Source organism: Amia ocellicauda, chromosome 4 (genome assembly GCF_036373705.1).
Source record: "Amia ocellicauda isolate fAmiCal2 chromosome 4, fAmiCal2.hap1, whole genome shotgun sequence".
In the NCBI taxonomy this organism is placed as follows: Eukaryota; Metazoa; Chordata; class Actinopteri; order Amiiformes; family Amiidae; genus Amia; species Amia ocellicauda.
In genome coordinates this window covers 9,094,178-9,120,492 of record NC_089853.1, presented here as the reverse complement: position 1 = coordinate 9,120,492, position 26,315 = coordinate 9,094,178, and the positions used below count along the sequence as shown (strand labels likewise).

The 26,315-nt window shown below is 36.4% G+C and overlaps 1 protein-coding gene across 1 annotated transcript in view; it reads right to left on the bottom strand.

Moving 5' to 3' along the window:
* Positions 1–9,311: 9,311 nt before the first annotated feature.
* The window catches only part of insc (INSC spindle orientation adaptor protein), a 34,753-nt gene continuing 17,749 nt past the window's right edge, over positions 9,312–26,315 (bottom strand). The window contains exons 6-11 of the mRNA XM_066700899.1: positions 17,655–17,826; positions 15,654–15,832; positions 13,105–13,171; positions 12,321–12,476; positions 11,943–12,019; positions 9,312–11,231 (exon numbers count right to left, since the gene is read on the bottom strand). Of these exons, the coding sequence (XP_066556996.1) occupies positions 11,103–11,231; positions 11,943–12,019; positions 12,321–12,476; positions 13,105–13,171; positions 15,654–15,832; positions 17,655–17,826 (780 nt within the window). The 3' untranslated portion in view covers positions 9,312–11,102. The remainder of the gene's footprint in view (positions 11,232–11,942; positions 12,020–12,320; positions 12,477–13,104; positions 13,172–15,653; positions 15,833–17,654; positions 17,827–26,315) is intronic.

Here is a 26,315-nt window from a genome sequence, read left to right as displayed (position 1 = left end):
GGAAATGTATCAGAGTTTTAATGAACCCAAACTTTTATTTAAGGGCTGTATACTTTATTGTAAAAATCCAAGCAGAAATAGATACGCTTAGTAAAGAAATATGGAAATCTAACACAGGCCATTTAATCACAGTGCTCTTCAATGGGGATTGGTGTTTAATTATCTATAGGTCTGTGTGATTCAAAAAGGACTTTCAAACCCAAACTTGAGAACTGTGTCTTGTAACTTAATAATACATTACATGTGGCAATTATTTTAGTTACAGCAAGGCTGAGAAATCAATAACCATGGGATCAAATCAGTGACTGAAGGGCTCCTGTCTGTTCTCCCCCTTGTGGCCAATTACATTATCACAGCTTGAACACCTAACTCACGTCTGCATGGCACTTTCTAGAAATTGGACACATCAGCGACATACTTAAATTAAAGAATAATAATACATTAGCACTTTTTTTTGCGGTAGTTCCAAAAAGTTGTGTGTGTGTGTGTGAAGTAGAGTCGAGGCTATAGATTTGTTGTTTATAGACTGAGGTGGAAATAATTTCAGCAATTATTTATGCCAAGTGATGATGTATCTTCAAGGATTTTACTATAAGATACAACAGGAAATGCAAACAGATCGCAAGCACTACCCAGAGCTTTGAATTATAGATTAGTGTGTTGCTTTAAGCTGTATCTACAGACGACAAAAAGCATCTTGATGAAGTGACATAATCAGAATATGGCCTCATCTACGCATGAGACCCAAACACATACTTTCTACGACACAGAAAGCACTTCAGTGATTTAGAATGGAAAATGGCCTGTTTGCATCATAAATGTAACTTGCTTTTGTTTTAAATATTCAAGATTTTTAAAAACGTACATATCACATCTCATTAAATCTTGATGCACCTAGTGGGTGAGTTGAACACTGACAACATCAAAGGCTTGTTATGTCCAATGCATACTAATGCACACACTGCCTCGTGCATGTCCTTCTCCTAGCGTTGCATTATATTCTCAAACAGCAGTGCTATACTTCGCACACTCCACTGTCAAGTGGTATTCGCCAAATTCAGTGGGTAGAATTCCCCTCCAGAAATGCACTTTCTTCCTGTTCAGTTTAACTTCTTTCCAGCAAATGCCTTATTTTTCCCTTGTGGACTGTTTGGCTCAGTTCTGCTGGTAATTGGTTAGCTTTTTTTTTTCTTTTTAATACAGCGAACCTGGTACCTCTCAGATTACATTGTTAATTGATTTCCAATTTGTTGCATCTCTTGCTAATCTCGTTGCACTGGACCATGTCAGGTAGGATGTGTGTTCAGTTTTACCCTTCTATCGGCTGTATATCTGTAGGGTACATTGTTTTAACATTCTCCTTTCCTGTTCTCCTCCTAAAATACCATGAAGATTTTCCGTTATCTTAATTGACTTGATTCTGTGGACAGCAGAGTTCTTGTAACTATTCCTCTCTTTTGAATTTTCCTTCAGCATTCCTGTCATAATCTTCAGCAATACAACTGTTTCTGTTTCGACGATGTCTTTTGTACAGCTAGTGTGGGGTGCAGGACGTGGTGCAGGTTTGTTCCAGGTGTCTCAGTGAAGAACATATCTTCCCTCTTCTGAATATTAAGCTGGTTCTTATTAGAGAGTTTGCATTATGTTTAGTTTTTCGACAACCTTCCATACGCACAATGCCTTCCTAGAAAAACTAGTAAAGGGTGTGAGCCTGGGGGCGAACTAATAACACTCTCTTTAAAAATAAACTACTGCAGATATCATTATAGGACAGCAGTGTGTAAAAATAACAAATTATAACCTTTGAAAGTCACGTAGTTTAAACTGAGACACAAATTAGATATATATGGGGTGGAGAGAAACTAATGTATATCTATTTGAAATTAATATAATTCACTTAAAAAACAGCAGTGATTATATTTTGTATATGGCACTGTACAGAATCATTATATTTTGTCCTTTGCCAAAGATTCAAGATGCTTTTCCTCCTGTTTGAATGGAGAACATGCTAAAGGCCATCTGGTTGTTGTCTGCACTCGTTTGTACTCTTACTAACTATTGAAGTGACGTCTTTGTTTGGCATTGTCTTCCATTTCTGGGTCTGAACGGACCTCTCCCCTCAGGTTGGTGCCTTCTCTGCCAGCGGACTTCATGTGGACTCTCAAAGCCTGTTTTAACCTGTGTACATTGGCAGCTGGTCAGTGATGGTTTTGCTAGGCTTCTCAAGTCCACATGAAGTAAGCAGTGACCTCTAGTGTTAGCCCAGAAAAGTCCCTGTACCTCAAATGCAATGGTAATTAACTAAGAGTAGTAATGAGAGATGACTAACATCCCGTTCTGGGTGTATTCCTGCCTTGTGCCCTATGCCAGCCGGGATTGGCTCTGGCTTCCCCGCGACCCTCACCAGCGGTTTCGAAGATGGATGGATGGATGGTAATGAGAGAGAAGGCAGATATGACCTCTGTTGTCAGTTTGGAGTGTGCATTGTCTCCACTAGTGTTCCCCCTTGTTGCAAATCCTGTGGAAAACAAACCCGCTACAGTGGATGCTTCCCGGTTTGAGCTCATAACAAGGAAGAGACTTGACCCCGCTCTTGAGTGTTAGAATTATATAGTATTATATGTAGGTCAGGGGAAGGCAATTCCAGGAGTACTTTTCCATTATCAAACAGGTGAATTGAAGTTTTTTTTTGGCCCAGTACTTCAATTTACTAATTAAAACCTGAGGTGGAATGAAAACCAGAAACTCACTGGGCCCTTGAGGACTGACATTGACTGCCCCTGATCGAGATAGTCGGTAAACTATGGGACATTTGATTTCAGCCACACAGCCACACATTTGATGGAGACAGATGTACAGTCAGCTGTGAGGGAGCTGGGAGACATTCCTTCATGAGAAAGGGCTCTTCTTGGCTTTGTCCTCCACAAACAGCACACAGTGCAACCTGAAACTCAAAATGTACAACAAACATCAGTTGATCTGAAAAAATATTACATTATTTTTTTACAGGTGGAAACACAGTGATTTGAAGTGAGCATTGCTATACAATGTTTATGTTTAATCAAGATAAACATCTAAATAAAAATATTAATTGTTCATCAGAAATTGGAAACATGGAATTTGTTCAATAGGGGTGAACAGGGGTGATAATTACATATTAAACCAAACATTGAGAAATCAAATATTCAAATATGTGTTCAATACCTAAGACAACCAATACATCTCAGAGGTAATATAATACAGTACAACAAAGTGTTTGTGCCAGAAACATAAACATTTTGAATCCAGAGTATATAAATATGAATATATGCATATACAGTGTTAACTTTGTAAGTAATGCCCAAGTTTCTGGTGAATAAACAATAGAATCATTGATTTAGAAAGTAATTTTGCTGCAGAGGTTGTATTCTACAGTGCTGTGATTAAAAATTTAATATCTATCAAGACACAATCTTCACCTTTGCTGCACACATGTACTCCATTAGCCAAGTTAGACCTAGTTAATGAAACGGGCACACCTCTTTGTCAATTACCAGTGGGCTGGTGATTAGTATAGTTGATTACATTTAATGTTCTCTGCAAAAATATTGTGCATGTTTTTTCCAGATTTTGAATTTCAAATTCTAATATGTATGAAAGCATTTGAACAGTAATTTTATACTTTACATCAAAGTTCAACTTAATTAAACAAATCTAATTGATAGGAAATTACTAAGTGTCTATACATACATACATACATACCTAGATATAAAATCTGAGAAAAAAATAAAGGTATAAAGTGTTGTACAACCACACATACAGCTGTCATCAGCGGATGTCCAGTTTTCTTTATCAGTTTTTATTATACCTGTCTCAACTGGTCAATCTAAACACATTTTTGTAAATGAACAGTAAATGCTTAGTTCACAGAATGGGTAGACCAAGATCATAATACATATGCAAATAACAAGTGGATTACTTATTGAAATTGGGGGCCGGATTAAATCAAAACTTTGACCCACCCACTAATAGAAAACTACATAACTGTCCTCAGTCGTGGCTTCATTTTTAGTAAGATGCCACTTTCTTGTAGTTTGCTATTATTTACTTTCCTAGAGATGTGTTTTGTTATAGGTTTGCACTGCAATGACCAATTTGTGCCGTTTATTTGCAAAAAATGTTCATAATTCATGTGATGGGAAGATAATTGATTAACAATTTAGTACTTTTCATTATCACACTAGCAAGTGAAAGAATATAAAATAGGATACTATAGGCATTAGATATCAAATCAGTTGTTTGAAAATCTTAATTGTTATATTGTTTTAGTTTCATTACATTTTGTAATTCAATTATTTCACTTAGTCTTGTTATACTTTTTAAACACCTGAACTACTGAAATAAGTTATAATTAGTTCCAAAAATAAGATCAGGAAAAAATAAAATCAGGAAAGTAATGCAAAGATTTAGCCATTGCTGGTGTGATTTTTTAAGATGGCAAGAAGGGAAAGAATAAACTTAAAACTGTAAATTGTAAAATACATTGGTATCACATTATATATATATAGCATAATTTGTGTAACCAAAAAACAGCACATCTTTATTATCTTTGTTTACTTTCTCAAAGGTTTCTCTCTGTTACTATTATTTTGTCCCCTGTCTCTAACCAATCAATGCACATTTTGTAACAATAACAATGGAGCTGTGAATAAAACATAAATGCAAACCTACAGCATGGCCTGCATTCAGTCTGCTCGAAAACAGTATGAAAATGAAACAGCCTAGATATTCTGTTCGAAACCCTACTATATCTGGTTGGGCAGTAGCAGGGAAAAGGGGAACATTAAAGAGAGCAATGAAAATATAAACCATACTTTTTTATAGATCTCAGGAGCTCAGTTAATCCACAGCATGCATGAATCTTCTCCAACACACGTTGTGCAGATCAATTATTATTATTATTTATTAATTAGCAGATGCTTTAACCAGGGTGACGTACAGTTTACACAAGAGACATTTCAAAGTATTATAACGTGCAATTACAATCACATCCTAGCACAACAGCTAACAAGTGCAGACATAATACAGGTAAGTCTCAGGTATGTGCTATAGGAATGGGGAGGCATAGGGGAAGTTACACTAAAATCAGAGCTAACAAACTTTAATAAGGATGTGCATAAGAGGAGGAGTGAGTGCTGAGCAGGCCCGATGATCAGATCAATGCTTAGATCAATGCAGGAGCAGCACGTTGTTTGTGGACAGGTGATAGGACTTGGCTACACTCTGGATGCTGTCCGCCCCCAATTGTTTGGATACAGTAGGTACATATCTCTAGTGGTATTCAGATTTTTGTTTTTTTTGTTTTAATGAAATCTTTAATTAACTTAAATACTGAACTAAAAATGTATGTCAACATTTTGAGGGGGGAAAAATAAGATGTTGTAAAATAGTTGAAATATCCTGAAACCACTTATTGAGAGATCCATAAATCATTGCTGAGATTATTAATTCATTTACAGTTATCTCTAAATGAGTACAACTGGGACTTGATACAAATTTCTAGAATTACCAAACAGTTTAGAAGAGAGAAATTGTTGCTGTGTCAGCCAAAAAAACTACTGTGTACTGTAATTAGTGCTTCAAAAGAAAATACCTTTCAAGGGTTGGTAGATATAATTTAAATGATAAAACTATTATATCATATAATAAATAATACATTATGCAATTTTTTTCCCAAATTAAAGTTGTATCAGAAACCTTATTAAACCTTGTATTTATTGATGTGACTGCTGACAAAAGCAGCAGGATGAATTCTGAAGTGTTTAGGGCTATATTATCTGCTCAGATTCTGCCAAATGCTTCAAAACTCATTGGACGGCGCTTCACAGTGCAGATGGACGATGACCCAAAGCATACTGCGAAAGCAACCCAAAAGACTTTTTTAAGGTGAAGAAGTAGAGTGTTCTGCAATGGCCAAGTCAATCAGCTGACCTGAATCCAAGGCAAAACTGAAGGCAAAACACCCCAAGAACAAGCAGGAACTAAAGACAGCTGCAGTACTATGGTGTCCATTTTAGGACATCCTCACGCACCAGTCATCCTCAAGTCAAGTATTAATCATCACCCACTCAAGTCTCTGGTATCAGGATCATTACTCATCCCTCCCTCAGTCAATCGTCATTGCTCCTCCTCACGCCTCCCCCTCCTCAGCCTCAGTGCTCCGACATTTTTCTGCGTTTTTCTGGATTTTTTTGTTGTTATTCTGTCTCTCACTGTTAAAATACACCTACCATTAAAATTATAGACTGATCATTTCTTTGTCAGTGGGCAAACACATTATCTGATTCTTGAAAGATTCTTGAAACTCTGATTCTCAAAAGCCTTTGTGAGCTTATCTGATAATGTAACCTCCAGTATTTAGGTTAAATGTACAGTAGCACCTACAATAATGATGTCTTTTTAAATTGCACTCTTAATCCACACCATGAGAAATATTCAAATAAATGACCTAGACTACAGCTCATGAAAGACTAGGGAGTTAATATTAATGAAAACTATAATGATGCATATTGTACTATGTCGCAAGCCACAGATTGAGACATTGTACAATATGCATCATGCATTATGCATCAGTAGTTGAAATGGTAACCAGGTAACCATAACTCATTCCAATACCAGTCAATCAAGGGGTTGGTAGAATAACAGGTCTCCTGGATCACTGCCTCTATGACGGTAAAAAACCTTAACTATCCCTTAGTTTAAATTTTAGATCATTTTTTTGTATTCGTCACAGAAGAGATTTATCAGAAGCTGTAGAAAAAACTTTCTAGGGGCCACAGCATTATCCTATTATTCCTGAGCCACAACCCACAAGGCTAAGGGCAATGTTTACAAAGGTTACTTTCTACACAAATCAAACTAGCAGTAGTTAATGATCAGAAGGCAAAAACTGCACTGGTTAAATTAGACACCATCAAATCTACCAGGAATAATTTATAATAAATTAAGGAGGGGGAGGTCAAAATTCCTTCGATTAACAATTAAAGGAGCACTGTGTTAACCATGAACCATTATTTGATAGCCCCCTGAGAGATGCCTTAAGAAAACAAAGTGGGCAGTCATCTGAGAGAGAGATATTGGTAAATTATTAACTCCAGGACTCCAGAGGATAGTGTTTCAGTGGCACTGAATGTACCTTCAACTATCACGAGGACGTCCTTTTTCAAGTATATATACAGATATATAAATATATATATTTAACCTTGAAACATGGAAAAACAAAGGCTGCAAATGATCCCCGTCAAAAAGGTGGAAGACACCGTATCACTGCGATGGGCCAGGGTTGTGAACCGCAGAGAAGACAAGCAGGGTGCTCATAAAATAAAAATCATTCAGAGAGCTGCTGCACTCAGCTGCTGTGAAGTGGAGAGAGAGAGAAAAGCATTGGAGAGAGTTTTAGAGAAGGTTAAAACATCCACAGGCTACTTCGATGAAGACATGCACAACCAAAGGACTTAACATCAAAAGACCTGTGTTTTCAGCTATTCTGTATGGTGCGTACGCTTTGCATATTTTATGGAATTGGGTACAGATCACCATTAATATGAGCAGAGACCTGGTTACATAGCCCAGTGAACTAAAAAGAATTTAAAGTTTTCTTGCTTCTGTTTGGAAAAGTCTGCAGAATTTCAATTGTCTGAAACTAGTGGGATACCATGTTAACAAGTGGGCTCATCATTTTATAATGGAGTAAATACCCTCAGGTGAAACAAAGACTGCTTGGCTTTACAAAATTACTACGGGCTTTCCATAAGAACTTTAATTAAAGGGATGACAAAACAAAAGATAAACATGATATCGAAATTGTGAAAGCTTTTGCATGGATGTTAAACACACAACAGAGCAGATAGCCTTCTGATGTCTGTGACCTGATAGTTCAAAGCTTTCCATGGACCTCTGGACTTCACTGTACATGCCTCTGACAAAAGCTTTGTTCGTGTGCTCTTTGTTCATAATAAAATAAAACTCCAACATTGTTCCTCAGAGATATACAGTGCCTGAACAACAGCACAAAATAAAACCTGCATGGAATAAATAACAAAGCATTTCTCCCTCCAGATGTGATTCTAAACTTCAAAACAATGCCAGTCCCAATATTAGTATTGTTTGTACTCATTTAATGGGATATATTAAAGTCAAGCTACATTTTGAAGATTTGAGGTTTCCTTTTTTCCTCCACAGATAATTATATGATACAGATTCTTGTTTTATAGTGCTGCCAAAGCATTTTGATATTTAGATTTTATTCATAGTTAGTGCTTATTTGTTAAACATTTTACTAATTATTTATTTTAGAATCAGTAGTAATATGTTGTACTCTGTCTAAATGTATTTAAAAAAACACTCCTAATTATATACAAAAAGTTTTAATATAGATGTATATATTTATATTAAAGAGATACATGTGTATATGTGTATATATATAAAATATATTAATAATTATTTTTCCTTAATTCCGCTTCATTTTTAGAAAAGTATTCTTGAACGTCTTTAAATCCTTTATTGTATGGTAAAGCTCAGTCCTATCTTGATCATCTGTCTTTAATTGGTAGTTCACCGCAGCCTGTTAAGCATTGGGTTAGAGATCACCGTCTGACCCCATAGAAAGACACAAGTGGCGCACAGGTCCTCTGCATGATGCATTTAATAGTGAAAAAAAGAAAAGGAAAGGAAAGAACCACTTGACAAGAGTTAAGGTATTAGCCAAGTGTGAAAATGCTTACGACTGCTGGTTTCCAGCCCATTCTTCCTGTATTTTCTATGATATCAATACTTGAGTGAATGCTAGTCAGGTATCCCTTTCATGACAGCTTTTTTATGGCAGCAATAAATATTGCAAACAAGAAATTACAAATACTCTTTGCAAGTTGTAACTGATGATAATGTGTTCTTTAGTCATTGCTCATATGCTGTTAAAAACCCATCTCAATAAATTTGCAGGGCAGTATTAAAAGTAAGCCTTCAGTTCCCGTCTGTGCACATTTACAGTGGTTGCATTTGAAAAAAAAAAAAAAAAATCTAATTATGAGACCCAAAATAATTATTTGCATTTCCTCTTCAAAAGGAAACCTATTTTATAATTCTGATACAGAGACCGGAAAACAGTATATATTCCATATATTGCTTACAATTGTACCGAGTCTAAATATAGAAACATGGCTTAGATTTTCTCAAATCACAGCTCACAATATGAATAACCATTGAATCAGTTATAACATCAAAGCACGTATGAAAGACAGGTCCATTTCAAATGTACTGATACAAAAAGAAAAATGGTTTATTTGTGTAACACACATTCAAAAAGCTTTCAAATTACAAATGGAATACTGTATAATTATTAATTGCAAGTTGCAGTCCAAACATACATGTTGATTGGTAAAATTAAATCAAAATATTTTTAAATGTATATACGTCACATGCTCAGTACATAGAGAGTTACACCAATGAATGATTCAAAGGCTCAGGATTGATTGCCTAGTGTCTGTAATCTGTAAAGATATATATATATTTATCTTTTTCTTCCATTAAGTTAAATATCTTATTTTGAAATATGTTTATATATAAATAAAACCCTACTTTTAAATGGCAATACTGTACATGTTGACCATAGAATTGAGGTTCTGTCCACAGGAGTAAAAGTTGAATAAGAAATTAGTTTAATTTCGCTCTCTCTTTGAATCGTGGAATTGGCTTCCAAAGTTGAATACTCTTCCTCTAGTAAAAAAAAAACAAATAAATGATGGCCTACTGTGCAGAGAGGTCTTAAGAACCTCATTATCCAAAATTGTATTGTGTAGGCAGAGCGAACTCAGTGTAGTGTAAAACTTGAAGTTTTTATTTTTTTAGTAGAACATTCAACCAGTTCTTGCAGTGATGGTTAACCCAATAAGGTACAAAGAGGAAAAGATGGCATTATTTATGTACAGAACACGAACCCGAGCCATCTGGACTGTGAGGGGGTTAGCCTAAGGTAATAGTTAGACATGTCAAAGAGAGGAGAAGGGAGGCCGAGCTTCTGCAGCAGGGCTAGTGGTACTCACGTATCGCAGGGGACAGAGGGGCTGGGTAACCTTTGAAGTTAAAAGTGTGGCTGGAAGACAATACAGGGAGAGTGCGATTCACATATTCTCTGGAGTGCTTTGTGCAACACAAGGTAGGACTGAGAGAATGCTAATAGTGTTCTTATTGAATACAACACAGATGAAGCTTTCTCCCAGAATTCAGCATTACAAGAATTGGTCAAGAGTCTATTTTTTTTAAATATGTCTGAAAGAAGTCGACTTTACATTTGAAAGGGGAAAGACTCAAGCTTGAATTGGTCCCAGCTTTGTCATATTTAAATCTATAACTGAACCATAAAGTAAACTTATTTGTAAGGATTTATTTTTTTAACAGTTCTCAAAGGAAAGTTGCTAATGATCCATGAATAAAACAAAAAGTTGAAACTAATCAGAGTAAAATATAAATTCATTGTATTTAAAATGGTAAAACAAATCTATATCACTGCTGTTTCACATCTAGCATTAAATGTATATATGTAACTATATTTGTGAGTGTGCTGCTAGGAAGAATAGCCTCACTGAGTGACATAAGTATCAAACAAGGTTTCAAACTGGTTGAAAGTTCTTTCATATTTGTATGGCCATAATGAGAAACCTGTTATAAATCAAGTTTATTTGTAACATTTAAATTAAGCTGCATTATCTATATAAAATAAAATGCCCAAGGTGACTACTGTGCCAATAACTTACTTCAGGGGGAAATGTTTCTCACTGGATTTATTCCAATTAAAGCAACCAAGCAGCATGATTTTTGGCAAGAAAGTAGTTCAAACAAGATAGAGCCATTTTTCTTATTTGAAAAATATAAATCTGACACAAGGTAGAATAAAAATCCATAGAAATTCTCAATGAAAGATACCACAATATCTTATTTTTCTCCTTTTGACATTCTTACACATTTTTATAAACTGTACAGTGCCATCCAATGCCCTTTTTTTCTACCTTTCAACTAAATCCTTTGAATTACTTTCTTTTCACACTAAATGTGTTCGAGCCCCAGTACTACACAAAACTCTCCTCCATGTTTGAGCACAGCAGAAATGAATCGACAAGTCTTGGCTTTATGAGTTGCTGGTAGTCTGTGTCTTCAATGCTGTCAGGACACCCAGCTGCTAGTCTTCTCAAGGCAGCCTTTGGGATAAAAGCACAAACTGATGGGTATAGACTGATCATTGTTAATACACAAATTATATATGCTTACAAATTATTTAAAAGTTATATATAAAGAAGTTATTAGCATTGGCACGAAAGCTGATCATTCCCCTCAAAAGCAAGGCTATAAAACACATATTTAGTTTAGGCTTCAGTGTTCAGCTGTCAGTATAAACTACAATTGTATAATGATGCAAAGTCTTGAAAAGAAGGAAGAACACGTTTAATTGACATTCATCAGGATCAGCGGACAGAACAACGTTGTCATTAACGGAGTATGAATAGTGGTTTAATTACAGCACTGTTTAAATACTGATCCAGGTATTGTAATGAACGAACAGCTGCCTCTCACCTTGGAACAAAGGCTATAAGATGTTTCAATAGCAATACCTTTAGCATATATGCAGTAAAGCAATACTTTAGCTAATACACATTCAAACAAAAACAATTCAACAAAAGGCCTAAGACTGGTTCTTATTCTCACCATGAATCAGGGTCTGAGCTAATGAAAATGCCTGTGAAATGTACATAAAGATCTAAATACTGCCGTGTAAGCTATTGGGGGAAACATCAGAAACTGGAAGATGGTACAGACTTAGCATTTATTTTACAGATGTAGTGTAAATCAGTCTCATATAATGTAAGCCTATTTTATCACCCCATTTTATCAGCAGTCTGTTACAAACTCACGAGACAGGCGACCAACACTGAATCACTGTTGTTCCTCTCGGCAGGTGAACGGCAGAGCTCAATAAGACGAGGAATACCTTAAAATAAAAGAAAGTAATTTCATTTGATAGATTGCAGTACCGAAAAGGCATTATTTGTACATAATAACAATCAAATACGAATATATAAAAAAGCCCTTGTTTAATATATACACAGTGTGTACACATACATATTTTCCCTGGTGGTCCTAATAACTGTCAGAATGGATCGTCTGTTTTAGCCGCCAATAGGAAAAAATATTTTCCTAGAATATTTTTTTTGTGTCACAATTAAAAATCCAGTCATGCTCATTCGCCAAGTCTACACTGTGAAAGCCGAACTATGCCTGTAAGTCCTTACAGTTGAGTTGTATGGCAGTGTGGGCAACATCAGTGTCTCGGCTCAGTCTGGCCAGAGTAACGGCCGCTTTCTGCTGGACCCGCTCACACGCAGAGACCTCTGCTGGGCTGCCGGAGGACGGCTTCTCTGAGAGCAACAGCAGCAGGTGGTCGATCCCTACACACAGCAGACCGATATTTAAATAAACAACAACAGTCTTAATACTCGCTCCAAATTCTGGGCCGAAGCTTTCATGCACAACAGCGATGATCATTTTGAAACCCGAGTAACTAAAGACATTCTGAAACTTATATACTTGTTCCACACCACTACAGCTAAATATGCCGAATAACATTTAATTTGATATTACTTTAACTTACATTAAGTGATAATTCAAATAATGTAATTTAAGTAATGTGTCAAATGAAATGATTATAAGAATCCGCATTAATCCTTCATACATACAATCATATACAAGAACATTAAATTACATTTTAATCTTTTGTGGTAGTGTGCTCAAGTGTATTCAGATATATTAATTTATTCCACAAAATATATATTTTACAACTGTGCTGTGACAAAGTCCTTCCCTTTGCTATAACAATAATAGCAATACTATGTACACTAGGCATACCAGCTTGCTAAAATGTGTTTTTGAATGTACTGCGCAGTGATTAAATACTGTACATGGCTCTTTGGCAGCACCTAGAGGTACATGGTCAGACTGCATCCAAGAGAAACAGTTTCCTTTCCATTATATTGTATCCCCTGCAGAAAGCACTAAAACGAATATAATTATACACACCCTTCTCCTGCAGGACCTCCAAGGACGCTTGCTCAAGTACAGATATATTGGCCAGAATTGTCACCACCTTCACAAAACAACAAAAGACAGATAAAACAAAAAAGGCTTAGTGGTTGGAGCCAAAGTACTTTACAGTCACGAGTGTAGCAAAATCTTACCACTTTGGACTAAAGTACTAGCATTCAGGTGTCATGAATTTGCATTCTGATAAATGGATGCTGTATTTGCAGTTATCCATTTTTTTGTGGTCCTCTGGTGTGTTTAAGCAGTCCCTCGCAATAGAGTTGTGTGTATATAAATAAATAGATACAATTAATTAGAGTACTATACTAATTGCCTTTAATTTTCTGTCCTTTACGGTCAAGCCCATGGAAAGCCAATTATACATCTTATCTTATAATTGTGCTGATACTCTCCCACAGTATTTGGTTTGGCTCCACTATGGCATATTGTTCCATTAACTTCATCAGTAATTGCATTTTTGCGCAATTAAAAATAGCATGACCTTGGGCACTGTAATTGTGTCTATGAGAGCGCACAACAAACTCTTAAAAATATCTATGTACAAATGTGATGCCATTCCATTAGGCGCTGACATTTGCCCCCCTCCAAACATCAGTGAACCCATGGTGTTCTCTCCCGATCGCTGGACAGAAGCACAGAGCTGTCCCTGGGCATGATACTCCATATGCGCTGAATTACTCTTTCAGTAATGGCTACCGGACTCTGTCTATTCCAGCTGCCTTCTTCCAGGGGACCAGGACACGTGCCGAGGGCAACACTGAGACCCAGCCAGTCATCGGCTTGTGTTTCTCGAACCCAGGTTGGCTTCTGGTTTCGTCCAACTGAGATCTCAGTTACTTAATTGAACCTTTAACTGAAGTAAAATGTACTTAATGACAAGTTGGATTTAACAGAAAAGAAATAAAACTAAACTGACAAACAAAAACCTAAACAGCTTCACATTTCAGGTAACCTATAACCTAACCTAACTGGAATTATCCCGCTGCTTGACATGAAAGCAAATAAAATGGTCTAATTAAGCAGATGGTAACGTCTGGTTAAGGGTTCATGTAAGTAACTGACAGGTTAGCCAGACCACACTCTGAGCTCTGGGTCCACACAGCTGTGAAAAGCCCTGGACTCCAGGAGAGCGGGCTGTGTCTGATATCCCCAGCATGCACTACGGGAGGCCAGCGCTGGAGGAATTACTCGTCACCTCTGCCTGCTGACAGCTGCTGACGAGGGCACCTCTAGTCAGGGTACATGCCTCCATTGATTCTGACACTATCTAAAGGAATGGTAAAATATGAACAGTCCATGTCAGTTTCTATCACATTTTCCTGCAGCACCAGTGTTTTACAGAGTTTAGACAATTCTCCCTGCGCTCTCCTTACAATTGCCTTCCTCTGCTCGGTTAGGAGTTGTGGCAGTTTGTACACACACAAAGAAACACCTACAGGTACTATTTAAAAAACAAAACAACTGCAATAGGGCTTTAAAAAAACTTCCACTATTACAAAAACATATGGAAGATCGTTTCAGTATTTATGGTCCATGTACAAGTAATTCTTCATGAATTCTGTATAATAACACAATTGCCTAAAATGTCACCATTAGAAATACAAAATAGTTTAGCCTTTTTGTTTTGTTTTGTGCTTGAATCATATATTAATGTTGATTCTGACTGATGTGATTTTGTGCCCTAAATAATGAACGAGTGTGAAAGAACAAGAGAGTATACATAACACATAGGGCTTCATAAATGATTTAGTATTCTCAAAGAAAAATAACATTTGATAAAAATGCAAAAGCCTTAAACAGAAAGGTCAAACTGAAATAAGAAAACGCACAGCCTCAAAGTGTGTTTCAAGTCAACTATAATGTCTTGCAGTGCCAAGTGTGAAAACCCACAAGCAGTATTGAATTGCTCTCTTGTAGTCTCACTACCTGCTTAAAAACAAACTGCTAGTAGTGGAGTAGGTTCTCCTCAACAGAGCAATACAAGTTAAGTACAATGCATGTCAATTTCAAAGTTTTATACTGACTTGATGCTTTTTTTTTTTGCATTTAATATAGAACTGCCATCTTGTATTACTACTTGCTTATATTATTTAAAGACAAATGTTTCAAACGAGAGGATTTCAATTTTGTATATTAGCTGTATTTATGCACTAAAGCTGTATATTATTAGTGCATTTTACTCATTATATATATATATATATATATATATATATATATATATATATATATATATTTTTTTTTTTTTAATAATAGATAGCATTGTGATCCAATGCAATTTCAGTTTAACATTTTCCATGCATGTTAGGTTACATAATAAAAACCTACAATTCTTTCAAAGCATAATGTTCTCTTAAAGGTCAGTTTTAAAAATGTTTAATACAAGCATCCGGTGCAGGACCTTCAGTTCCTTAATGATATATTCAGTACCTCCACATATTCAAATCTGTGTGCTGTAATGTATCCCATCAAATGAGTGTACACTATAGAGAATGGTGTAATGGACTTCTACAAGCATCTCTTCTTACCTGATCTTTTGAGTATGGTGTGTCTACTCTCTTGCGATCACGACAGGCCTCAAAAAGAATTCGGACAGCATTCAGCTGCAGGAGAATGTCACATGCCATGCTGTCGAAGAATGTGATGTTAGCCAGAGCTGCAGAAGCCAGTAAAAACACTTCTCCAGAGGAGGCATCCTGGCACAGTTCTGTGATAAAAAAATAAACATGTAAAGAAATCAGTTCATTCGTATTACATCTACTGCATACTTTATTTTGACTTTTTTTGTCTGACAAAAGTTTCACACACCAGTAATCTTTCAAGTCAAGACTGCTACCAAAAGTGGGGGGGTTCCTGATACCATGGAACCTCAACAAGCATATTGTCTAACAAAGCTGCCTATTGGCCAATCCACACATTATACAAGCAGCCCCCGTAATTAAACTAAATTAAATCCTCGTGGATTTCGTGCATCTCGTCTTGACTTTTTACCTGTTCGGCTCTTTACCTACGCCCCCCCACAGAGGGTCTTGTGCATCCCACAGTTTGGGAATCACTGCCCTATAGGTAGCATTCTCAACATGAAAGATAACCAGTTATCTGAAAAAGAGAATACTTGACAAAGGTTGTGCATGAGTCTAGAGTTTATACAACCAGGAAAAAGGAAGGTGGCTGCTTGTATGATGTGTGGAGTGAATATCTGTAAAATAGGTAACTTTGTTAGACAATATTGCCTCGGTTCCACTGGCTTAGACCTCAGACGTGTCCCAGAGCTTTTTTAGCAAAACCAGGACGCTGTGAAGTCCGTCCCTCTGATGGGAGGAGCAGCGACTGTGGGTTTGGTTTGTGTTTCGTTTTAAAAACAGAGACAGAGAACAACAGTACGAGCGACACAGCCTGACGTGGAGAGGACTTTTGTGTCTGTTTTATTCTTTGTGCTTTACATGATTTTAAATAGCGTAATAAATACACGTTTCTGTTAAGAGATATCAGGAAGAGCTGAACGTGTATAGACAACATTATATTCAGACAAGCACGTCCCCATAAGAATATGTTTCCATGTGCAACAATAATACTAAATAGCGAATATGTATTGTTATTATTATCGTCATCATTTGTGGTAGTATATATGTATTTTAAACGGCACAGCGTGACTCCTTTAATGTTTTACTTTTACTACAGATTTGTAAATGCAAATTATACTATTTGCCGTATTATTTATAATTTACTTATCAGACGTCCTTAACCAGGGCAAGTTATAGTTGAAACAAAATACACACGTTTCACGATTAATCATCCAGCTACAATATAGCAGCGGCTGCAACGATGCAATTATTATCCTTCAGTTTATTTTAACTAGTCACGGCACTGCACCGGTCCTGTGAAATCCAAGTGTTTAATGCACTCGGATATTAACTGTAAGCAGTCATTGTTTCTGTAGGTGGATTTCACTCCATGCTGCTAATAAACTGCAATTTCTTCGTGATCGCACACGGCACTTGAGATTATATCTTCCGACACAATGTATCTGATCTCGTCCCTGTGTCTGCAAGTCAAACACACACCTCCAATTCTGATAGTGAATCATGTCCTCAGTGGGAGGGACGGACGCTTACAGCACCAGCAAGTTAACCGTCCTCAAAACACGGACACGTCCGGATGCATCCAGACGCTGAGTTTACATGGTATCACGCTCTATCAAGCCCTTCCCCCTTTGGGTAGCGTTCTCTTTTTCAGATAACCAGGGTTACACTTGCAACCTATCGTTATATTATCTCTATCGTGAACACAGTATAAAGGATGAGGATTAACATACAGAAAAGCTTCATACTTTTTGTGTGATTCAGAAAATAAATACAATGAATGACCCTCCCCTTTTCTGGAGACACAGCACTGGATCTCAATGAAGGCAAGAGTCATTCAGAACACTGCCATAACTAACTGATCCAATCTTGTAATATTCAGTAGCAGTAAGGAAATTAAAAAGGAAAGAACAACAACAACGTCTCTGTCCGGAGGGTAAGACTCACTGATGAGTGCTGTCACAATGTCTTCCATGTTCTCCAGGAAGCTGCTGAGATGCTGGGTGAAGGTGTGATGAGGAGATGTAATCTGAGCCACCACAGCTGCAGCTTCTGCACGTGCTGCTTCAGTGCTGCTCTCGTCAGTGAGGATATCAGCCAGACACAGAATACCATCCACCTGGGCAACATACAGGTATAAGACATGATTTCTCAGGTGAAACCTAAAGCGCTTCAACATATGCTTTTCTTTTGAAATTTCTTTGGAGCATCAGTGCAACATGATTTAGCACATTTACAATTTTATATATACTGTATATATATATATATGTATATATATATATATATATATATACATACATATATATTTAAAGCTCTGCAAAAAATTAAGAGACCACTGCACATTTTTCTGAAATCAGCATCTCTACATGTATGGCAGCAATTCCATTCCATTCACATTTTTATTTGGAATTTGGTAGAAATGTTGTCAGTAGTTTATACAATAAAACAAAAATGTTCATTTTACCCAAACACATACCTATAAATAGTAAAACCAGAGAAACTGATAATTAAAGTGTTTTTTAAAAATAGAACATGTTAATAGATTATATGTATCAATTAACTAAATGCAAAGTGAGTGAACAGAAGAAAAATCTAAATCAAATCAATATTTGGTGTGACCACCCTTTGCCTTCAAAACAGCTTCAATTCTTCTAGGTACACTTGCACAAAGTCAGGGATTGTGTAGGCATATAGTCAGGTGTATGATTAAACAATTATACCAAACAGGTGCTAATGATCATCAATTCAATATGTTGGTTGAAACACAATCATTAATTGAAACAGAAACAGCTGTGTAGGAGGAATAAAACTGGGTGAGGAACAACCAAACTCAGCTAACAAGGTGAGGTTGCTGAAGACAGTTTACTGTCAAAAGTCAAACACCATGGCAAGACTGAGCACAGCAACAAGACACAAGGTAGTTATACTGCATCAGCAAGGCATCTCCCAGGCAGAAATTTCAAGGCAGACAGGGGTTTCCAGATGTGCTGTCCAAGCTCTTTTGAAGAAGCACAAAGAAACGGGCAACGTTGAGGACCATTTAGAACTATCTTCAGCGTAAAGAAGAACAAGGAGTCCTGGAAGTGATGGTATGGCCCCCACAGAGCCCTGATCTCAACATCATCAAGTCTGTCTGGGATTACATGAAGAGAGAGAAGCAACTGAGGCTGCCTAAATCCACAGAAGACCTATGGTTAGTTCTCCAAGATGTTTGGGCCAACCTACCTGCCAAGTTCCTTCAAAAACTGTGTGCAAGTGTACCTAGAAGAACTGATGCTGTTTTGAAGGCAAAGGGTGGTCACACCAAATATGAATTTAATGTAGATTTTTCTTCTGTTCACTCACTTTGCATTTAGTTAATTGATAAATATAATCTATTAACGTGTCTATTTTTGAAAGCATTCTTACTTTACAGCATTTTTTCACACCTGCCTAAAACTTGTGCACAGTACTGTGTGTGTGTATATATATATATATATATATACACTCACCTAAAGGATTATTAGGAACACCATACTAATACTGTGTTTGACCCCCTTTCGCCTTCAGAACTGCCTTAATTCTACGTGGCATTGATTCAACAAGGTGCTGAAAGCATTCTTTAGAAATGTTGGCCCATATTGATAGGATAGCATCTTGCAGTTGATGGAGATTTGTGGGATGCACATCCAGGGCACGAAGCTCCCGTTCCACCACATCCCAAAGATGCTCTATTGGGTTGAGATCTGGTGACTGTGGGGGCCAGTTTAGTACAGTGCACTCATTGTCATGTTCAAGAAACCAATTTGAAATGATTGGACCTTTGTGACATGGTGCATTATCCTGCTGGAAGTAGCCATCAGAGGATGGGTACATGGTGGTCATAAAGGGATGGACATGGTCAGAAACAATGCTCAGGTAGGCCGTGGCATTTAAACGATGCCCAATTGGCACTAAGGGGCCTAAAGTGTGCCAAGAAAACATCCCCCACACCATTACACCACCACCACCAGCCTGCACAGTGGTAACAAGGCATGATGGATCCATGTTCTCATTCTGTTTACGCCAAATTCTGACTCTACCATCTGAATGTCTCAACAGAAATCGAGACTCATCAGACCAGGCAACATTTTTCCAGTCTTCAACTGTCCAATTTTGGTAAGCTTGTGCAAATTGTAGCCTCTTTTTCCTATTTGTAGTGGAGATGAGTGGTACCCGGTGGGGTCTTCTGCTGTTGTAGCCCATCCGCCTCAAGGTTGTATGTGTTGTGGCTTCACAAATGCTTTGCTGCATACCTCGGTTGTAACGAGTGGTTATTTCAGTCAAAGTTGCTCTTCTATCAGCTTGAATCAGTCGGCCCATTCTCCTCTGACCTCTAGCATCAACAAGGCATTTTCGCCCACAGGACTGCTGCATACTGGATGTTTTTCCCTTTTCACACCATTCTTTGTAAACCCTAGAAATGGTTGTGCGTGAAAATCCCAGTAACTGAGCAGATTGTGAAATACTCAGACCGGCCCGTCTGGCACCAACAACCATGCCACGCTCAAAATTGCTTAAATCACCTTTCTTTCCCATTCAGACATTCAGTTTGGAGTTCAGGAGATTGTCTTGACCAGAACCACACCCCTAAATGCATTGAAGCAACTGCCATGTGATTGGTTGGTTAGATAATTGCATTAATGAGAAATTGAACAGGTGTTCCTAATAATCCTTTTATTATCCTTTTATGACCACCTGCCTAATATTGTGTAGGTCCCCCTTTTGCCACCAAAACAGCCCTGACCTGTCAAGGCATGGACTCCACTAGACCTCTGAAGGTGTGCTGTGGTATCTGGCACCAAGACATTAGCAGCAGATCTTTTAAGTCCTGTAAGTTGCGAGGTGGGGCCTCCATGGATCGTACTTGTTTGTCCAGCACATCCCACAGATGCTCGATTGGATTGAGATCTGGGGAATTTGGAGGCCAGGTCAACACCTTGAACTCGTGATTCATCAGACCAGGCCACCTTCTTCCATTGCTCCGTGGTCCAGTTCTGATGCTTTCGGCATTGGACAGGGGTCAGCATGGGCACCCTGACTGGTCTGCGGCTACGCAGCCCCATACACAACAAACTGTGATGCACTGTGTGTTCTGACATCTTTCTATCAGAACCATCATTAACTTTTTCATCAATTTGAGCTACTGACCACTGCAGACCGGGAACACCCCACAAGAGCTGCAGTTTTGGAGATGCTCTGACCCAGTCATCTAGCCAACATAATTTGGCACTTGTCAAAGTCGCTCAGATCCTTACGCTGCCCATTTTTCCTGCTTCTAACACATCAACTTTGATAACAAAATGTTCACTTGCTGCCTAATATATCCCACCCACTGACAGGTGCCATGATAACGAGATTATCAGTGTTATTCACTTCACCTGTCAGTGGTCATAATGTTATGGCTGATCGGTGTATATATATATATATATACACACACACATATATAATTAGTTAGTTGGCATCATTATTATAACTATTCTAAATTAATTATTGACAGGATATTGTATATTATAAGGTAATATAAGTTACTGAAACTGAGATCAGTATCTTTAACAACTCCAATATGTGTTCACCACAATGGTTTTCCTTTCAGCATGTGCCCATTAAACCTCAAAAGAATTGTCTGTGTTATCTGTGTTTTTCTAAATTAAGCTTTCTTATTTTAGTCCAGATACATCCCCCTCAAGACTGTTTCCAAATTGACAGTTAGTGTAATGAGAAGTGAAACATGTGGCTTCAGTTGTTTCCACAAGAAAACTTCATCAGACTACAGGTTTATCCACACAAAGTGCATCCCAGGGCTGATAGGCAATCTGCAGAACATTGTGTTTTTCTGTCATAATCCCAAAACAACATCAAAATACTTCAATTATGCTGTTAGTGCACATTTCACAGAGTTACAAAAAAATAAGCCAGTTAAAATTGAGCCAGTCTTGGAGGCACACAAACGGTTGAAAATGCAGTGTGAAAGTATTATTTTATAGCACATTTCAAAGCTTGTATTTTAATACATGTACAATTGCATTAATTTCTGTTATAGTTCTTGAGGCAAAATATAATACAAAAAAGATATCACTTTCATGCAAAAGAAAAAACAACAGAAAGTTTTCTTTGTAAATCTTTCAGTGAAAATCTCATTCAGATTATGTATTTGTTTACTAATGTGCTGTTTAAAATGATCGACTAAACATTTATATAATTTATTGCTTTGGCATATCGGGGTTCATTATTTTCTACAAAATTACAAAAAATGTGACATCAGTAATTAAGTTTATCATGGATTAAAACTGCTCCCACTATGTTTTTTTTTTTTTTAACTATCATACAATGCAATGCAATTGATCAAATAAGAATAGCTTCCTCCTTATTCTCATGGCTGCGAGTCACAGGTTGCTGAAATTTTCAGTAAGGGCTTTCTGTCAATGCTTTGGCTTATGACCAATATATTTAATTGTCTCATAATATATTTAAGAAAGACAGCAATGTAATCTAATAAAAGCTGTTTAATAGCTCTAGAGAAATTGCTGTGAGAAGCATTTTTATAATTAGTTACTCAATGAAAGGAACTCTGGAAGCTTGCCCACCTTTTATTATAATTCTGATTGAACATCATTTAAAATGTCAGAAGTGCAGGGGATATACTTGGCATCAGCATCTGTGAGCCGATTCACTGGAACTGACAAGCCACATTTGATTAATTGCAGATTCAAGAAAGCAAGCGGGATTCAGTCGCCATTAATCCAATACAGCTCCTATACGGGGGAAGAAAGACTAAATGGTTTTCCAAGAAGTTACTAAAATTCCCATGACATGGCTGTGACACATCCAATTGTTTATTACCTTTATAGTGTTTGTAATCTAGCTTTTAAGTAACACGTATTTATTATTATTTACAATTTTTTATTTATTTTAAACTGGGGTACTCATGTTAAAGAATGTCTTTCTATGAATCAAGAAACCTTAAATCATGTTTAGAAATGTTATAGAAAAAGTGATAGCTGCTGAAATGTTAACATTTTGGCATTTTAGCATTTAAACGCTTTATCCTTTTCTTTTTTGTGTTGCTCATATGAAACTTAAAAAAATTAAACGTATGAATGCAGTGGACTTCTGTCAATTGTGGCCTCTGAGACACCGTGTGTGAGGGCAATGCTTTGAGGAACTTTTAAAAGTAAGCTGACAAGTAAGCTGACATACTTCTAGCCTACCATGACGTGACGTCTTTTATGGTTTCCTTTAATCTTAATTTTTTATTTTCCATCACATTCACGGTGTACATCGTATTTCCCTGAACTTCTCTTTGTGGTTCTCCATTTACAAACTCATCTAGCCAGAGTGTTCATTCAAGCTATTTTATTCAATAAAAAAAAAAAAACGAGAAAACAGTGGCCTTTTATTTATGAGTTAATTGTGTATATATGCATGTTTGTATTTATATATTTAGATGTTTGAAACATATGGGATGGTTTATTTCTGCAAATAAAACGTAGGTCTATGTATATAATGCATCCCATATCTTTTAAATATACAACAAAGTTGGCCAAGGAGATTAAATGAAAAATATAAGGATAACATATTTCTACCTCACAGTAAATTATATATCTATATCTATATCTATATATATATATCTATATCTATATATATATATATATATATTTGTTGTGTGTAGTATGGGAAATAAGGCTAAAATTTGGTCTGAATCATATGATTTAACATGTAAAGTAAAGCAGATTGTTAAAATGCTAATGTATCTCATTAGATGCTGTGCAAAAATGTAGTTTACACTTCACCTAAGACCAGATAATTTAGACAGAGTGCACCTTGCCTGCAGTTCAGGCTATACCTTCCCATGTTTAATAAAAAAACTCATGATATAGTTTATAATCCATAAACATTCAGTTCATAGAGACTGAATATACTGGTAGAGGGTTCAAATTTTAAGAAAGCAATGAAAACGAGACGTTCACTAAAATATTGATACAAATAAACATCTATACAAACAGGACACCCTTACCTTTGAAATATATATATATATATATATATATATATATATATATATATATATATATATATGCACTACTGTTTATTTAACATATTTAACATACTGACATATTGGCACTAAAACAAATGTCTTATTGTTTCCACATGGTGGAGCCATTGTACAGCACAACACTTTCCTTTTTTGTTACAGAGGTGGACCACTTTTAATTAGTGAAACAGCATCTTCATGGTGTAGCTTTATCAAGTGAGTTCTGTTTGAAAACATTAGCACAAAATATCTGTTCTGCTTTGCGTTAGTGAAAAACTGTCAGCTCTGCATCACTTTGTCAAAGTATACTTGTACAAAGCCACTTTTTCTCAGCCATTTTCAAACTATATTTAAAGAATAAACAACTAATGTTTTCTATACATCTTAATTGTATAACCAAGAGATTTGTCTGCTGCAAAAAACCACACTGCAGCTTCAATAAACGTGTTCTCGTTTGTCTAAACTGCACTTTCTACTACAGTCTGTTTGTTGAGTTACAAAGTGATGGTTTGTTTAAAGATACATCTGTAATTTGAAGACCAGAAAATATCATGGTCAAGATAAATGGCTTAATTATTTATAATTCAAATGATTTCACAATCATAGCTCTTCACTTGTTATGAAAACCTATTGCATTTTCTTGTCACAGTTAAGGTTCATATTACACATTTTAACAATTCATAAATTAACAATTCACTGCTACTCCACTACTGAAAACAACAGTGTAACAGGGTTTTTGTAAGCTGTTATATAACCACATCTTATAGTTTATAGACACACTGACACCTACAGCTTTGCGGGGGGTAGGTTAAAAGTTGAGTTTACAACATTATAGTATGCATGTATATATGTACCTTTCCAAACTTTGCTGTACAAATACTTTCTTCTGTACAGTAGCCTATATATATTTATCCACTGGCATTATTTAAATGTGGTATTTTTGCTCCGTAGTCCTGGAAGTCTCTGTCTTATGGTTCTTCCCATTATAGCTTTTTATGTGCCAGTATGTGTTTTAATGGCATTTACTAGGTTGCAGTATTTTCTTAAGTTTTTAGTTTTCTCTCTTGATATATTGGTCATTCTCCCCAAACATGTGCCACCAGTGTTACACGAGTCAAAAATGGAACATATCATTATCTATTATATGCTTGTGTTTTTTAATTATTAAATGCCTTTTCTAAAGACATCTGTCTGAAAAAAGAGAATCAGACAGCTACATTGTGTGCTAGTGGCCCCTATGGGTTGGAACAAAGACACCAAACAGGTGTACACAAAGTGTATACACAAATAATATCTTGTGCTCTTGGTTTGTCTGATATGTTCATTTTAACATAATCAACAATGTCTGCATGCATCTGTTGGGTGTTCATGAGAGTCTGAATGGGTGAATGTCACATTTTTAAAAAGGTGCTGCAGCCATGTTTATCATGTGGGTTATTTATCATTTCTTTCTGATGTTTTCCAGCTGTAGACTTACACAAAAACGTGTCACAGTGAAACAGTGAACAGTTAACTAAATACGGATCTTGAGATCTGTGTTCGCATTCATGTAGCGCAGACTTCCGCAGTTCTGCGCAGCTCTACCAATGGAATCTGTGGAATTGTGCAGCTCTACACAGGACCTTGGAATTCTGCTCAACATGAATGCAAACCTGCAACAAACATAAAATAAGCACACAAACCTTTTAATTGTAATTAGATTGGATTCCATATGAAAAGACTCATGGCCACTGAAAACCATCTTAAATTACCAAAAATCTAATCTTTGTTGCTGACTGAAGTCTCTGTGGTAACCTAAATCATAAAGGAGATGCCACAGACAAAACTGTTCTTTCCGCTCCTTACACATAGTAACTTGTCTAAATATAGCAACTGTCAAAAAACAAATTATTTTTAATTATTGCATAACACTGCACACATTCTCATCCAAATTTGTATGAAACCAACCCTATATTTGTGTGGTTATATGCATCTTATAACATATCACGACTGTAGTTTCTATTCAATACTAGGATGGGCAAAAGAAAATATCTAAACGACTTATTTTATTATCAATTAAGGTTATACTATCAGTCTAAATTCTCTTTATAATGAATAAGTAAGGCAGACAATAATTCCAAGCCATTTTAGTTCATATATATTTATACTTGTGCTTGTGATGACTACAAAGCATGTGACAAAATGGCATCTAATAAACAGCAACTTTGATAAACGTGAAATTATCAAATTATTAATTGCATGAAAATAGTAAGGATTTCACTACTGAAACTATCATATTTATTTCTTAATTGTGTATGCATTCTAACAATGTATGTTAATATTTGTATTAATGTTTTTTTTGTTTGTTTCTTTTTTAACTATTGCCTACTTGGCAATACCACCCTCAGTGGTACATGTTTTGGGAGAATTACCTATATATCAAAAACCTGAGAAGACCACCAAATAAAAGATGGGAATATGAGATTTAAACAAGTGGAAAGATCTTGGTGGAGGCCCTCATTCAGCAGTGTATCAACAAAGGCTGATAAAGATTATATATTCAGATGGGTGACAAAGGA